Raw genomic sequence first — 17,505 nt, 5'->3', positions numbered from 1 at the left:
CTCTGTGAGTGGCCCTTGGTTAAAGACAAACTTTTCTGATTATGTTTGTCTCCTCTGTTAGTTATCTTGCAAGGAGAACCTGGTTGTTACTGGTTTTGGTGAAATGCTCCTTGGAACATTCAGTAGTTAGGAAATACAGTATGTGTCTAACTAATGGCATCAATGTGTTTTGCAACAATAAGGTTGAGAAAGTTTTGAGAGCTCTTTTCTTTTAACCATCAGCTGATACTTTTTCTGCAATATCTTGTCAATGAGAAACCTTTTTTATATGCCATTAATTAAGACAAAAATATTTGATGTTAAGAATATTAAGGATAAGGTGCATGACTGCTTTTTAAATATTGACAAATGTCGATGGTTATTTTTGCTTTCCATGCTTTTTTGCTGCTTCTTATCTTAGTGTATTACCTACTTGCTGCCTGTCTTTTAATTTTATTACACTTAATTAATGGACTTACTTGTTATTCTTTCTTCACATGTGTGGATTATTTGGAATCTGGTATGAATTTAATAGCCCTATTGAAAATATATGTACTGAGAAAACATTGACATGTTCAATACTTATTTTCTCCAAGCGACTAAGCTGTAGCTTCTGTTGTCTATCATGTGAAGTTGCAGGACTGATCATCACTCATTTCCTTGTGTGTCTAACTGTTCTGTGTAAGTATGATCAAACAGTTTGGAGTTAGATGAGTTCTACATTGTCATTATCAAGCAACATGACTAGGAAGAAAGAAAAAATTAAAGAGGAAAGTATCAGGCTGTTATCAAACACACCCTTCTATTTGGATGAGACGCGACAGAAGATGGAAAAACGGGGAGGCTGCTCTTAGGAGAGGGGGGGTGTTTATGTTGCTGTGCACAGATCTTGAGGGTCCCAGCAAATACAGTTAGAAGATAAGTGCAGAGGAAAACAGACTAAAAAGACAGTTTCATGATGAGTCATTTTGTGACATTAGAGAAGAGTCCCCTGACACACTTCTGGTCCTTGCTCAGTCTCACACTCAGAGGGTCCCAGGTAACATCTTCAGTCAGCTTCTCATTCATGGTGAGTAAAGGCAACATATCTTCAGCTTCTTTGAGATTATTAACCATTAACCAGTATTAACAATTTAATTGATTTGTGGAAAAAAAAAACTATTTGGAGGTTTTAGACAATCAGGACTGGTTTCATCATTTCAATATTAAATGTTTTTATGTTAAGGAAACCATCTGCACATATCTGACATAATCAACAATCTCCCTCCTCCTCGTTTTCTTCTTTCTTTTATGTGGATCTTCCCAGATGCTGTCCCTCTGTTATCTTACCGTCTCCTTGCTGTGGAGTCTTCCTTTCCTTTCCCCTGGGCTCGCCATCCATTGCAATGAGACGCAATACGAATGGCCGATAGATGAGCCCACGTTATGTTGCAACAAGTGCCCGCCAGGTATCGTGATATCATTTTTACATTTACAGACTTTAAAGATTCCAGTGTAAACTGTTTCAACCATTAATTGCTCTATCTTTGCTCCAGGTTATTATTATAGTTCACGCTCAGAAACCACTTGTGACACCAAGTGTGAACCCTGTTTAGGTGAGCGGTATATGGATACCTACAACCTGAAAACGAGTTGCGATATTTGTAAAGTTTGCATAAGAGGTGAGAAACTTTACAATAATTTTTCTATTTGGATGGGAAGACTTGCAATGTTTTATTTAGCTGTCTCTTTATTACGAAATTACCCATTGATAAATGACGTGTCATTTAGTAAGAACATAAAACTGGTTACTAAGTTCTTGCATCAGAAGGATGCACTCTGACTATAACACTATCACCAGACAATCAGAGCTGATATGAACTGGTTTTGTTTTGAACATATGCATGATCAAGCATTACTGTAAATATACTCACAACTTTACGCACTCCACTCTCTCTTCTTTGTACAACCTTGTGGTTCCAGTTTGCGTATCTGTGTGAACTCTAACTCTGCTTACGGGGCGTGATGTGTGAGAGTGAGTAATCTGTTGCTCTGACCGCTAAATTTGACCAGTTTCATTGTAAAGACAGACAGTTGAAGTTACTCAGCTCTGACAGTGGATCATGATTTCAGAGAAGCTTACCAGCAGAAAAAACTGCCTTATCTGAGGGGATTTCCCTGTTTATGTATCAAGGGGGGCAGACAGTCAGATAGAGATGAAAAAGAGGATGGGAATGGGGGTCTGTGAAACCATCTGGAATAAAAGCTAAGAGAAACTTGTGTTTGCAACCCTCCAAGAAGCACACCATACCAATATAAGTGGAAAGAAAAAAAATACAAAAAAAGCAATGGAAAGATATATGCTGATGCAAATTTCTCTGCACTGCTACAGGTGAGCAAAAATAACCTGTTATGCTTATTTCTAAATGTCACAGTGGAAACCTTAAAGAAGAATCAGCACCAATGTCAAAACCTGTTTGCTGTTCTCATTCTGAATTAGTATTGTTTACATTTGGAGGCTTTCTTCTTCTAATATTGTGAGTTTTTTGGACAATCTGTGTCAAATGTGTTTTTTATGAAAACTTATTAAAAGCTTAGTTATCTGTTTTAGAATCTAGTGACAGGAAGGTGGGTGTTGAAAATGTCAAAAAACTACACATACAGGGGCTCCATGTCAATTAATGTGAATGGAAACTAATTTAGGCGAAAATGATTCAACCCACAGAAACATTTTACATGCTGACATTGGGTCTTTACTGTCGTGTTAACATTTTGCAAGCTGCAAAGATAAAAAAAAAAAGTATAAATATCAGCTTTTTTAAAACCTTTAATCCTTTAATGACTAAAAAGCTATTTATATTTCTGAATAAAGTTAGTACATCACACCCTCTCTATAAAAACTGTAAAATGTATGGAAAATTTGTTAAAACACTGAGATGAAAGCTGTTTTCTGTTTTTTAAAAAGGACTGAACTTAAAAAAGGACTGAACTTCTTTAGTCATACCTCCACTCAAAACCACTTTAAACTTCAGCCATATTCACCCAGTTGCATTCACTTACATTCATACACTGATATGCAGATTGGTAGACAATTTAAGGTTAACTGACTTGCCCAGGGGCATGTTGACATGTGACAAGAGGAAGCTGGAAAGAAACCCAGAACTTTTGGATTGTAATACAGCTATTCTTCCTCCTGAACCACATTTACTCCATGCATTTACAATGTTTTTGCTTGTGATAGTTGCATGACTGGAAAAGCTTAACATGTTTCATAATACATTGGAAAACCAAGAAATGTTTTGAAAAGTTTTGTTTTGTGAAAAGCATACAATCCACAATGTTTTTTAAAATTGCAAATATTTCTTATACCACGCTTTAAAGGTAAATAGACTACAATTTTCCAAGTGTTTTTACTTTTTAAACAGTATAACGAGGGCTGGAGCACAAGACCTCCTGTATGAAAAATGGTGGTCATTGGGAAAAGGTGATTGGAAGTTTATTTATTCAGGTTGCTTCTTTGTCACAATGAAGGGAGGTCATTTCTGGCCAACATATTCTTCCCATCATCTAAAGTGAAATGAGAAAGTCCAGCAGATGGAGGATTTGCTCTTTGGGCATCAAAATTAAGGGAACAAGGGAATGAACTTATGAATATGGGTATGACCTTTTGACACCCACCATATCATCAAGACTTCCAATGAGAAGCATAAACCTCAATTTATTTCTTCATTGTACTTTGTCAACTATATTCAGTAGATCCACACTTCAGTAATGCTTATGGCAAACTTTGTTTTCCTGCACTGAAACATGTATAATCTAGTTTTTTCTACTTAATCTCTATTTTCTCTCTAAATTATAACTGTGAATAAACATTCAAGTTTAGGTATGACTAGCACTGTGGAAGTCATTTAGGCAGTTTTCTGTTTGCTAATTTTGACCACACAAGCTGGGGCATCTTTGTAAGAGAGAAATTGTTTCATCAAAGTGAAACGCTGCTTTCACTAAGAAATAACAGCCTTTTCTAATTCTAAAGAAGATGTGATAACAAAACTGTTTAGACTAAGACCCAATTTGTGAGTCATTTTGCACTATGCTTTACATGCCACGTCTTATAGTCACTCTCAAGCAGTACATGCCCAAAAGACACTAAATCTAAATGGTCTTTTTCAATGATGTATATTAAAACATGACTCTCTTTTTGTTCTAGCAGCTAATTTTGAGATTGCGTCCAGCTGTAAAACAACCCACAACACTGTTTGCAAGTGTAGAGCTGGCCACAGATGCAAAGATGTGCTCTGCACAAAGTGTGTGCCCATCCCAACGACCGTCAAACCCACCCTGCCACGAACCACTACAGGTGAAAAACAACTTCTCTGCACATGCAACCAAATTAAACACTAAAGTTTTACATAGGAACACAGTAATTTACTTCTGTACTCTTGCACACAAAGGCGGCATCCTTCCACAAAGTTACACTTTATCAAAAGATAATAGATAATAGAGGAAACTGTAACCCCAATACAAGGATACGTTTCCTACAGTTTACTCTAAATAGTTTCTGTTACGTCTGTAGCACCAAAATTAGTTGGCTGTGGTAGAAAATGTGGTATGGTGCAGTCATTATCTCACTTAAACTCTAACTCTTACAACATTCAATTTTAAATGTTTAATATTGAATGTTAACAATGTCTATTAAGCCAGAATTCTTGGTTATTGTATGGTTGCAGTTTTTCTGATAATATTTATGTGGAAATTAACATTTTGGGCAGAACAACTGCTCCAACCATCAAGCTGCATTGTGTAGCACAGATAAGTTACTAAATATTAATCAGTGTCATAAGCAGTCTCATTATCTATTAAAAAGCAGCATCAATGATGAATTTATTCAGTCAAAATGAACAATCTTTACCACAAATATTAGGAAGAATTAGGAGGTTTTTGTATATTTCTTTAGTTTGAGATTTATTTAGAATTAATACTAAAATGTTTGCCCTTCAGTTCAAATGAAAAGATTTTCTTAAGCAAAAAGAAACACAACAAATCTAAAGAAGAAAGATACTAACTATAAATCTATTCTCCAACTACTACTGCATGCAGGTCAGAGTGCCTTACTATGGGTCAGATGAGCGGTTCATTCTCAAGAAACCAACTAGACTTTTTCCACATGTGGTTTCAACCTGTCCATTCTCTCAGCTGGAGCAATACTTTGCTTTCTGCTCCAACAGCAACTCAGAGACTGGCAGCTGTTGGTTCTAACCCCTCCCATCACTGGCCTGTTGAAAGCCAGGTGATTCCTCACTTTGGATTCATAACTGAGTGACATGCTTAAGAAAGTTACTATGTGACTCTGAACACGTTAAAGGCATAAAGGAAAACCAAAACAAAAACCTTTCAGGAACGTTTCATAAAATTTGATGAAAGTAACAAAGAAGATGATACAAAAACAATGCTTCACAACCCAATCTGAAGCATAAAAACTGTCAAAGTGAAAAGAAATGCTATTTTGTAGTTTAAAGGAGGACACTTATCCAGAATAAGAGCTTTTTTTTTTTTTTTACAAGATCTAAGGGATCTGGGAAATGGACTAAAAGTTAAATCTCATATGATTGCTGGCACCACAGTTGTTTGTATTATTTAGATGCAAATGTAGATATGGAGCAAATGTTTATTTAGTTTAGTCATCTGGTTTATCCAATGGAAATGCACAATAATGTTAAAACAGTATAAGAAATTTGGCCTGTTATATAAAGTAATTTAAGATCTTAACACACTAAGCTTGTAATTATTTTATTTTATTTTTTTGCATACTTTTACTTCATGCTTGTACTTCAAACTGTTTGTTTACATTGCGATGACTATTGAGGACAGTCACACACAAGCTCTTTGTCTGCTCTGAAACACAAAACTGTTGTATTTCCTCTTAATGTCTGCACTGAACTGATAAGGTTTTTTCCTTCTCTTCCTTCCTCCAGTAAAAGTTGGGTCCACCTCCACAACCAGCACAACCAAAAAAATAAATAACTCACTCGGAGGTGCAGTCGGTATGAGTAATCTCAAATTGAAAGTAGTCAGCTTCTCCTTTACCTGCAGTGGATGTAAATTCATTGAATTTTTTATATGTTCTTACAGATACGCAGTGGTTCCTGGTGATAATTGTCCTTCTGTGTGCTGGAATTGCTCTGGTTGTAGTGACAAAAATCAAGCCATTTCTGCACTGGATCCGGTCCAACCAAGGTAAGATGAGAATCCCTTTCTGTGCTGATAAGGTCATGTATTATGAATCATTATCCTGCTGAAAGACCCAAAGATGACCCATTTTAAGATTTCTAGTGAAGGCCACCAGATTTTTAATTAAGATTTCCTGGTATTTTAAAAATGTTCCTGATGCCATGAGCACTAAGAAGAAAAAGGGCTTTTTTTCTGGCATGTCTCTCAAACAACCGTTACCATGGATTAAGTTACTAATGGTGGTTTTGGAGACTTGATGACCTCAAGATGCCAAGAACCTTTTTCCTGCAGTTCTCCAACATTGGGCTTTAAATATTTTTAACTACCGGTACTTTACATTCCTCCTCATTGTGCATGGAGTGCCTAAAATAATTAGGTTCTTAGATTCTTACATCTAACTTAGACCAACATTCTGATTATTTGTATGCAAAAATGTAAAATACTAAGTTAATACTTAAATAAAAAATTGCCAAATGCTGTAAATCTAATAAAAAGTTTCATTTTCTTCTTTCCTTCTCAGTTTATTTTTTGGATCACAAACCTGTCACGGTCCCTCTACGTGCAATGGACGATGATGTGTCCAAGCCAGTCCAGGAGGTGTGTGGGAAATGTGACCATTGCATAGATTTATGTATAAAATAATAGATCCTTACGTCGGATGAGTTCAAAACAAAAGTCTCGACAACATTTTCACTGACACAAGAAAGAATCAACACCTTCCTTTTTTCTCTGGATGTTTATGACCAATGGAGACAAACTTTACTCTAGTCGTTATAATGAAGAGGACCAAAGTGGACGTATGGCTCAGGGATGAATGCTGTTCCCTGAGAGAAAGGATTACAGTAAACCTGGGTCCTGATTACTCAAAAACTACATCTACAAAAACTGCATTTGGAAGATTTGTTCTACCAAAACACACGGAGTGGCACACTATAATAGTCCTGGATGGACTGCTTGGTCTTTTGCTAAATAGCTATGTGCTATTGTAAACTGTACTATTTAAGATATGCACACATGAGAGCATATTTAAATATCAGTAATGAGATTCTCACTGAGAAATTATCCAGGTAGGTGTTTTCAAACCTGTTCCTTAGTATATATAGTCACATTTAAATATATATACTGTATATATGTATGTAAATAGACCTTAAGCTGATGTTTTTGGCAGATCATGAATACTGAACGTGAAACTTTTCTGAAAACTTAAATGTTTTTCACTTCTCTTTATTCAAAATAAAAAGAAATCTTCCACTCAAAATGCCTCAAGTGAAGTCAAGTTTTAAAGCTGACAGAGTTATTATAATATTTACAAGATTTCTTAAATTATAAATTACAAAAATGTCACTATTCCAGCTTTCATCAAAGTTGGACGTGATGAGGGTTTCCTTAACCAGCAGGGAAAAAATGGCAACTGTGATCCTCTCACAGTTTGCCAGAATAAGATGCCTGCCTTCCTCTCTTGCCTGCAATTGTGTTTTCAAGGTTTTTTGTTCCTCTCTTTAAAAGAATCCAAATTGTCCTCCACAACAAATCTTGGATCAGTTTGACAAATTACAGCACCTCCTCCTTCGACACGTGGTAATCTTTCCCCTGCTCCTGGGAGGGGAAGAAGACATCCCCTGTCTCGCTGCTCCTCTCTTCTTTAGAGAGGTGAATACTCGGAGAAGGCATGGGATGAAACACAGGACAGTCTCTCTCGTCTTCTTCTTCATTGCTCACCCTCTCAGCACTATTCCCGCACTGAACCGTTGGCCCGACCTGACCGGTGAACTGGCTGAGCAAGCTGAAGATGACTGTGCCTGGATTGTGGACGTGGACTGGACCTGCAGAGAAGAAAACAAAAAAACACATAAGGGATATTTAGTCATCTGTGTTATCATTTTCTTAACATCTGAGGGCAGCTGCATCTGAAACACTTTCTTTCTTTATGACTGAATACGAGTCGAGAATTTCATCTGAAAATGCTTCTTTCACTTAGCAGTACCCAGATTAGCAGCTGAAAGCGGTGCCGTCTGCTGCTTTGCACTGAATGAGTCTCTGGGGAACTGATGAGTCGACTCCTTTGCTTTACGAGTGGCTTTTGGCCATGCCTAAAAAAGAATTGTATCATCAGTTTGTAGAAAACAGCAAGAAATATTACACAATAATCTATACAGCGTTGCTAAAAAGAAAATTCAACCCCCTTCACAATTCTGGGGTTTTATGTATCAGGACATAATTAAAATTATCTGGTCCAAAGTTCTAAAATTACTTGGATTTAAGTATATAAACACAAAATAGACTGCACATTATTATAAAACAAAGATTAAATCACAATGGGATGTACACTAAAGCGTCTGGGATTTAAGAGGAAAAGAAGCAGCCATCTAGTCATAACGCTTGATTAAGTGATTATCAGTGTGACCACCTCAATAAAACCAGTGATCTTTGCTGGTCTATAGGAGACATATGTTTTAACACAGTGTCAGGAAGGAAAGTCTTCAGCAATGTCCATGGAAAAGCAATTTTTGCTGCCCATCAATCTTGGTGGGGGTATACACCCATTTCCAAAATATTTGAAATCCATTATTCTATGATGACAAGGTATATTCTCAAGTATCTTCCCAGGAGTGGACGCCCCAGAAAATTCACACCCAGGTCAGAGCGTACAAAGCTCAGAGACACTGAAGAAAACTCACACTCAGATTCCACCAGGCTCATTTAGCATAATAAATATTTTAGGTTGTGTAAGCACATTAAAAAAACACAGTGACTTGTTTGGAAGGTTGGCAGCAGAAAGCCTTTTATTTCCTAAAAGACTACGGCAGAACAATGTAGATTTGCATAGTTGCATCTGAGTGAATCACAACACTTCTGGAGCAATGCCCCAAAAATTTGACCAAAGTAAAGTTGTAAAAACAAACAAAGCACATCAGCACAAACTGCCCATCCACCTCAAACCAAGTGTCGAGCACAGTAGTAAAAGGGCAATGATTTGGGATTTTTGCAGCCACAGGAACTAGGCGCCCTGCCCACATCAGAAGAGTTGAACGTAAACTCCTCTGAACTCAAATGCATTCAAGAGTCATCTGTCCTACACAAAACTGAGTCTTGCAAGCCATAAAGCAGTTTTTAAGTAATTGGTGCTAAAGATGGTTCTACGAGGAACTGAATCATGGGGTGTACTTAGTTTTTCAAACAGTTTCTTCATGTTGGCCTTATATTTGTTTAATAAATCATGGCGGTGTTGTATCTTCTTTGGTGTCTTGCACAGTTCAGATTATAATTTTCCAACCTTGTTAAAACCAGATCTTTGAGACTATAAGATACATTAAAACAGCAGAAGTGAAGGAATGGGTTTTTACCATAACTGTACATAAAGACAAAAACCCTAACTTACATACCTCATTACACAGCTTTGCAATAACTGAAAAACAGAAATGATGAGTAACATAAAATTAGTTTCAGAACTTCAGTGATGACTCAACATGTTCATCATTCATGTAGCAAAAGGTTCATGACAAATCATCAATGACACTCATCTCTTCTCTGTTCAGTTTAAATGTGTTTGTTGTTCTCCGGAGATGAATCAATCACAAAGTTCAGCCGAGGCCGCAGAAACTGTCCTGAATGTAAATGAACAGCTTACTTTGCCTGAAACACGTTTCCTCTCGGGGCTGATAGATGCAGAACAGGATTATAAGGGCCACGCATCCTATGAAGACCACTGAGCCCAAAATGGCTGCCAGCCCAGCGCCTGTGTGTGCTGAGACAAAAAAAAAAGAAAAAATCGTCAAAGCAAAACTAGAACTGACACTAAAATTTAAAAAAAGCAAGAAGACATCACATCAGAAAGAACAAGTAGATAAAACTGATCAAGTGAAACCGAAGAAATATGGGGCCTGAATGTTGTGGACCACAAGTTGTTTTAATGAATAATATCAATAATCATGTTTTTCTTTATTGAAACGAAGTGAAGAGAAATCAATATAATGAAGTATTTAATATTTTGTAATATTTAGCTCTTGGCCTCATCTGGATTATTTGGTCCTTCTCTTTAGAAGACAGAAACTGACAAAATAAGAAATAAAGCCTTGAATAATAATCTATAGGGATAATAATAATATATAATAATAATCTATAGGGATAAAAAAGGCATGAAAAATATTGGATATAAATTTCAGTCTCAGTTCATTTATCAAAGGTTGCAATATTCATATACCTTGTCTTTACTTTTCTGAATTTTCTGTGAATTTTGCAGTAACTGAACAACAGAAATGATGAGTAACATAAAATTATTTAATTTTTTTCCCATAATCTGGAGTTGTTGGGTTGACTAAATTTCAATCTGCTTTAATCTGATCAACCATCAAACAAGAAGTGGGCCTAATGACACACTTTAAAAGACAGTCCATTGATCTGCAGAATGAAACCTAAAAGGAACCTCAGAAATAACCACTGGGGAACAGACAGAGGAAAATGATGAAGCAGTGCCCTTTAGCGCCACCTGCAGGGTTCAAGTTAGCTTTGTTTCACTCTAGATGGATACAAATTGCAAACTTATATATTTTTATTCAAGAGATTTTATGAATCAATACCAAAATTGTCAACTATGATCATATTAAATAATTTTTAATTGATGTGGGCAGTTTTTCAGGAATATTTATTCTTAAAAAGTACTTTTAATCGTAACACATATATCTTAACTTGATAGTACTAATAGGTTTTGTCCAAAGCCAGATATGAATATTTGAATCTGGAATTAATGAAATGAAACAAACTAAAAATGACACTGCAGAAACAGACATGGTGAAAGAAATTCATTCATTCATCTTCTATCCCATTTATTCCATAGTGGGTCAAGGGGGCTGGTGCCTATCTCCAGCAGTCTATGGGCGAGAGGCAGGGTACTGTCGCAGGGCAACACAGAGACATACAGGACAAACAACCATGCACACACCCATTGTACTAAATGCATTGCACTTAGTGATGTAAGCCTTGGATGCAGCTGCTTGGCCATGGAAAACCATTCCATGAAGCGCTTTATGCATTGTTCCCCAACTAATCTTAAAGTTGGGTGAAATATGGAGATATGTAGCTATGGACTCAGAAGAGAGTTGGCGACCTCTGCCGTCGATACTCCTCAGCAATCCATCACCCTGCTTTGTGATTTTACCCTTCCACTGTCTGCCTGAGTTGCTATTATTATTCAGAGAGCGACCAATTTTTTCACAAATGTTTGTAGCAGATGTCTTCATGCCTAGGTGCTGGATTTGTTTTTTACACCTGTGGCCATGCATGTTACTAGAACAACTGAGTTAAATGATTTGGAAGGGGAACCCAATGCTTTTGGCAATATAGTGCAGGAAGGCGCTCCTCAGTAGGATTTATCCCTCGGAAAAAAAACTTCAGAACCAAGTTCCACTGCAGTTCATTGATATTGCACATATTATGTAACACAGAGAAGCTGGTCAGAGTTGCTGGGAAGATGGATTTAGCTAAACACAATACAACCATTAGAGGCTGCAAAACACATGAGTCGGAAGCAGATTCACCTTCCACCAGAACAACAAACCTAAACAGCCACAGTTACAATAGAATGGTCTATACCAAAGCAAATTCATATGAAAAATTCCCAGACCTAAATCCAGCTGAGAATCTGTTGCAAGACTTGAAAATTGATTTACCCAGATGTTCTCCATGCAATGGGCCTGAAGTCACTAATGCGGCTGCAAAACAGAAACATTGAAACCTTTTTTTAGCTTTCATCACAAGAAAAACATTCAAAATATCACTTTTCTATTTCACACATTCTTCAAATGAATTAAAATGTCACTTTTATTAGTAGTACAATAACATTTTGTGTCTCATATGATCTGAATATTCACTCATTTCCTCTCATTGTGCCACTGTCTGCCAATAACAACATATAAAAAGTCCCTTACACACTCATACCTACGCACATTTCTCAGTCTTTTGTTTTTCTAAATATCGAATAACAATATTTCAGCCACTTGGGGGCAGTGGACACAACATTAAGGTTTTATTTTGTATAACAGGCAGATACCTCACTGGCACTTCATTGCCCACACACAGTGTGGTGTTCTGAGATGCGTGAACAACAAACACAAGTACTCACCTGTACAACACAACAATATTGTGCAAAGTTTAATTTAACATTAAAAATTCCCCTTTGAAGGCCAAATAAAGTAACAGACAATTTTAAAACGTTTCATTACATTCTCATTTGCCACATGCTGTTAGATACGATACAAAAATACTATAAAGACACACCTTGACTTAATCCTAAGAATTTAAAGTAGTTTAAACCTTACAAACATCATCAAACCTGATTGAATTGTTTTCCATTGTTTCCAAACTCTGTTTAAAGCTTCAGATATTTAGAACTGTCTGACAGAGGTCTTAAAGGGACGGAAACGCTTTCCATCCAGCTGTCAGTTCTTTTTACCTGCAGTATACCTCACTTAGTATCTGACTTTGGAGATTAGCTTTTACTGAAGAGTCAAGCTACACCTAGTCAAAGAGGGACAGCAGACAAAATCAGATTTCACTAATATATATATATATATATATATATTTGGATGACATTTTTGATCAGATCTTAAACGAACAAATAAACAACCAAAAAGGTTGTGCTACATACAGTTCACAACCACAGATGACAGAGAAACAGAGCAGATATGTAGAAATAATCCGACATCACAACTACAGCTGGTCTGGACTAAAAGAAACTGAACACCATGTTGAAAATGATTTGGCCTATCATTTTTCATTAATTTTCAGAAATGTAGATGGTAATTTTTAGTGCAAATCCTTCTTTAAACTCTGCCCCCATAATAAAAACTACTGTGGGTTTGAAGCCCTATAAAATGTTCCACTATTCAGAAATGTTTTCATAGCTTAAACATTTTTTAGCTTGATCCTACTGTTGGAGCCTCTTTTATTTTCACCAAACTGAGATTCAGCGAGCTTTCTTGAACCTTGTCAGAAACCGTCTTCAAATAATCTAACTATCCTTTTAAGCATTGAGTTATTTTAACTTGTTTTGGAAGAAACCTTTAGGCCTTGTCAGTCATTAAGTTGACTTCTTTCAGTTTCTCCAAACTGAGGTCCTTCACAGAGCAGAGACCATTTCTTTAAGGTTGAAGTGGTTTTAAAGTGGCAGGACTCTGCTTTGGAAATGGCCGTTAGTTGTGCGGACACTCCTGATAACAAGCTATCAGAACCCAACTGAGTAAGGACATCGTGTTTCATTGTAAGACTTGGGAAATGATTAATACTCCTAATAATGTGTTTATTATAGAAAATAAATATGCTGCTATACAAATTTAAATAAATAATCTGACCTATCTGTCCAATTTCAATAAAAATGTATAGCTTCTGTCTAATTTTAATTAAAATGTGATTTTATTTGGGATTTACCTGTTGTGTTCATTTCTTTTTCACACTCCCTGCAGTTCCCTAGGTCAATTTCCATGCATCTAAAACCAGGCTCACAGACACATCTCAAGGGGGTTGTTCTTGTGCAGTTCTGTACCACCTGCAGATGATACCCTACAAGAGCCAAAAAGCCAAAGACGAGAACTGAGTCCCAGCTGATCATTTCTTCTGCATGTACAATGATATGGTACGTAATGAAGTAGGAATGATGCTAGTTTGTTTACGTGGAGAGCAGTCTCTGAAGCATTTCAAGCAAGTAGGCTCACGGTTCCACTCTTTGGTGTACGTTCCATTAGGACAGGGTTTGCACTGCGTACAAGACTTCTGAAATTCACCTGACAGAACAGGAAGAAACAAGCAAGAACAACCGGATGGAAGCAAGTGCCGTGAGTGTTTGCATATAAAGCAAGGATGTGGTCATATAGTGTAGATGTCAGGGAACAGTATGTGTCTTTGTTTTATGAAGTCGGGAGAAATCAAGAGAAGACTAACAGAACGACAGTTATCTAATAGACATTTTCAATGCACAATCACAAAGTAAGTCAAAAACTACATAAACAAAACATGGAACAGACACTTTAAAAAATCAAGAATCATTATATCGAAAAATATCCTTTTACCTGCAGGGCATTCAGTACACCTTTTGCTACCCTCCATGTAGGTCCTGTTTGGCTGCTGACATTTGAGTACAAATAGGATTAAACCACAATATCTTCATGAAACTCATATCAATGCATTTGACCTATATTTTTGTATGAAAGACTGTTCTTTCAGTCATAAGTAAAGGTGAATAGGATGAGAATATATCTATTTTTTTACCATGGGAGAGTTGAGCACCAACTGTGCAGATAACAGCACAACTAGAAAGTATTGCACAGTCCCCATCCTGTAGGGGAAAAATTACAACGTACTCAGGTAATTATACGATATCAAGAAAATATTTGCTTTATAAAAGTTGCTTATTCATAACCACTTTTAAAAATGCATAACATCCTCTTTTTTAAATTTCATAACATGATAAACAAGAAAAACGATTAGACCTTACCTTTGATGAAGTTCTCCTCTCTTCTGCTTCTATTGTTTTGTCAAACTTATTCTAGGTGAGCCTGCCTCCCCTTCTCTCACTCGGTCGTCTCACTCACTCTACCCATTGTCTGTGTCATTATTTCCTTACCTGGTTATGTCTTCCTGTCTTCCTGTCTCTTCCGCCCCTAACTGGCGCTGCTGCGGTGTTTATACTTTCAGTGCTCACACACTAATCAACTGTCTAAGATTTATGAATCAAAAGTTTCATGACTTTCCGTTTAAGCTGTAAGATCCGACTAAAGGCTTGTCTGCACAACATGATGAAGACACAGATCTTCATGATACTTGGCTGGGTTTCATGTCTGATTTGGTTGTTATTTTCTCAGACAACTTATTTTTGTTTAGTTATATTATTCTGAATCAGTGCCTTATTAAATCAAAAAAGCAACTAAAATGTACAGCCCCTCATATTTCAATGAAAACATGAAAAACATTAAAATATTTTTCATGATGAGTGTGAACAGTGCTGAAAGTACTTAGATGATTACCTAAATTCAATGCATAAAAAATAAGTGGCATTAATAAACATTATTTAATGGACAATAAAATGTTTTTTACCTAATTATTCAAAGTTATTATATATTCAAACAGGAAGTCTATTTAAATCAAACTGAGCTTTCGCTTGTTTTCTATAAGTCTCTCAAAGATTTTCAGATATGTTTCTTTTCATGTAGATAACTCTTTCAGTCATGTAAAACTCTGTAACCTTGAATAATTTGGACCTCCTTTTTTATCAGTCACACACTGAAGTCATTACAGGTCTGACACTTTATCTGGCTGTCATTTTCAGACTCTTAATTACAGCTCAGAAGTACATACAATCATCTAAAATGTATGAAACTGGTAACATTCAAATTCAATTCAAATTCAAAAATACTTTATTAATCCCAAAGGGAAATTAAATGTTGTTATATTATGTAGGTTTCTTCAAAGAGCCGTTGTAGATGCTGATGGCTGTGGGCAGGAAGGATCTCCTGTAGCGCTCCGTCTTACAGCAGATCTGAAGAAGCCTCTGACTGAAGACACTCTGTTGTTGTAGGACAGTCTCATGAAGAGGATGCTCAGGGTTCTCCATAATGTTCATTTTATGAAGAATCCATCTTTCCACAATGATCTCCAGAGGTTCCAGAGGAGTCTCCAGAACAGAACCAGCCTTTATCAGCTTGTTGAGCTTTTTTAAGTCCCTGGTTTATGATGCTGCTTCCCCAGTAGATGATGGTAGAAGAGATCACGCTCTCCACAACATAGGATGTCAACAACCGACAAACCACAATGACATAAACCTGGCATCAACTGGAGCATGCTGGAAAACGTGTGTCCATGCCCACAATAAAGCAATTTGTGTGCTTACCAGAAAAAGAAAGTACCTGATCCATACTCAGGTACTTTAAATTTCCAGGAGCCCACTTTGGCAAACAAAATCCCTCCTAAAGACAGGCTTTACGGTCAGACAACACAAAGATTGAGCTGTTTGACCACAATGACAAAAAGTATGTATGTACAAGTGAAGGTTAGGCTTTTAAATTAAAAAATAATAACTCCGTACCAATTCTGTCCAAACAGGATCCAAACTGATCCCACACACTTATCTAAACTTTGAAATGGAATGCTCTTCCCAAAGCCCAGACCTTTTTAAAATTCTTAGATTACGCTTAAAAGCCTGGTCTAAGACACACAACAAAACAATTTAAATAATCTCTGATAAGAAAAGAGTGTAAATATCCAGAACTATACCAGATGTTTGTTGATGGCTGCAAAAAGCATGGCATTGAGGTACCAAATAATGAGGGAACGTGTGCATGTTTGAGCCTGTATGTATGATTTGACCCGGTGTAGACTAGGGAAAACCCACAATAAATTCATACCTATTCACCCAGAAGGACCAATTAATCAATTTAAAAGCAAAACATGCCAATAATGAGTGTTTGTAAGATTCTGAAGGGAATTGTATCTATCTCTTCTTTTTTGGATTACAATCATGAAGTAGACACCCAGTATTTTATATAAAAATGGGGATTTCAGGAAACCTAAACACATGGAAACAGGATCTTTTATTAGACCTGCCTACCCAAGTGTTTAGATCCAAAACTAGGGGACTCAAACAGGTGATAGCTAAATTAATTTCTCGCTATCCGGTATGAAGTGAGAGAGCCACAACAGAATATGGCTGAAGGCAAAGGTATTTACAGTTCAGCGGGCAGGGATAATCTAAACATGATTAAAAGACTGAAAAGTAGTGTGCCACCAGCCTGTGAAGATGTATGACCTGATGTTGATTCTGCTGAGGGTGAGACACGTCAGGCAGATAACCCTGTTTCTTTGGGGAACAGAGTTTTGGATCATTAGGAGGTTTCTGTAAAACTTGATGACTAGCTGTTGAAGTAATTTATTACTTGAAGCTCATCTGAATCAAACTTGAGCAGAAACATGCAGGACTGTGTCCTTTAAGACCCAGGCTCAGAAAGCTGGACTGCAGTACTCCATGGCTGCAGAAATACAACACAACTTGTACTTTTGCTAATTCTGTCTTTCCTGTGAGTTTGTCACAATTCCTGTAATGGATTCTATGTGCAAATAATTCAAAGTCCAACATAACATTCATGCACATGATAGGTGTATGTAAACCTCTGGACAGAACAAAAATGGTTTTTTGAGCTTATTTTAAATCTTTACACAGGGACAAACACAATTGAATTCAACTCGTAAAATCTGACCATGTACAATTAAGTCCAAACCTTTTCATACCCCTGGCAGATTTAGATTTAAAATGTATACAGCCAATATGTTTGTTTC

General features: G+C 36.7%; 2 protein-coding genes across 5 annotated transcripts; one reads left to right on the top strand and one right to left on the bottom strand.

The window, feature by feature from the left end:
• The first annotated feature begins 1,000 nt into the window (after positions 1-1,000).
• LOC124863681 (tumor necrosis factor receptor superfamily member 6-like) lies at positions 1,001-7,444 on the top strand. The gene is made up of 7 exons (XM_047358115.1): positions 1,001-1,048; positions 1,286-1,427; positions 1,515-1,640; positions 4,166-4,315; positions 5,931-5,999; positions 6,088-6,192; positions 6,707-7,444. The coding sequence occupies exons 1-7, from the start codon at positions 1,046-1,048 to the stop codon at positions 6,826-6,828; spliced, it is 717 nt and encodes a 238-aa protein (XP_047214071.1). The 5' UTR covers positions 1,001-1,045; the 3' UTR covers positions 6,829-7,444.
• si:dkey-260g12.1 lies at positions 7,395-15,653 on the bottom strand. 4 transcript variants are annotated; one of them, XM_047358080.1, is made up of 10 exons: positions 14,672-15,653; positions 14,446-14,512; positions 14,247-14,301; positions 13,851-13,961; positions 13,609-13,740; positions 11,853-11,894; positions 9,815-9,931; positions 9,570-9,592; positions 8,171-8,276; positions 7,395-8,009 (listed from the first exon to the last, which is right to left on the bottom strand). In XM_047358080.1, exons 2-10 carry the CDS (start codon positions 14,509-14,511, stop codon positions 7,738-7,740), a joined length of 924 nt encoding a protein of 307 aa, XP_047214036.1. In that variant the 5' UTR covers position 14,512; positions 14,672-15,653; the 3' UTR covers positions 7,395-7,737. The 4 variants fall into 4 exon arrangements, with proteins under 4 accessions (XP_047214036.1, XP_047214044.1, XP_047214062.1 ...); XM_047358088.1 differs by having other exon boundaries at positions 14,446-15,653; XM_047358106.1 differs by lacking the exons at positions 13,609-13,740; positions 13,851-13,961.
• Positions 15,654-17,505: the final 1,852 nt, after the last annotated feature.

Source organism: Girardinichthys multiradiatus, chromosome 3, assembly GCF_021462225.1.
Source record: "Girardinichthys multiradiatus isolate DD_20200921_A chromosome 3, DD_fGirMul_XY1, whole genome shotgun sequence".
Classification (NCBI taxonomy): Eukaryota; Metazoa; Chordata; class Actinopteri; order Cyprinodontiformes; family Goodeidae; genus Girardinichthys; species Girardinichthys multiradiatus.
The sequence above is the reverse complement of the archived record's forward strand: the minus strand, read 5'-3'. Positions and strand labels throughout refer to the sequence as shown.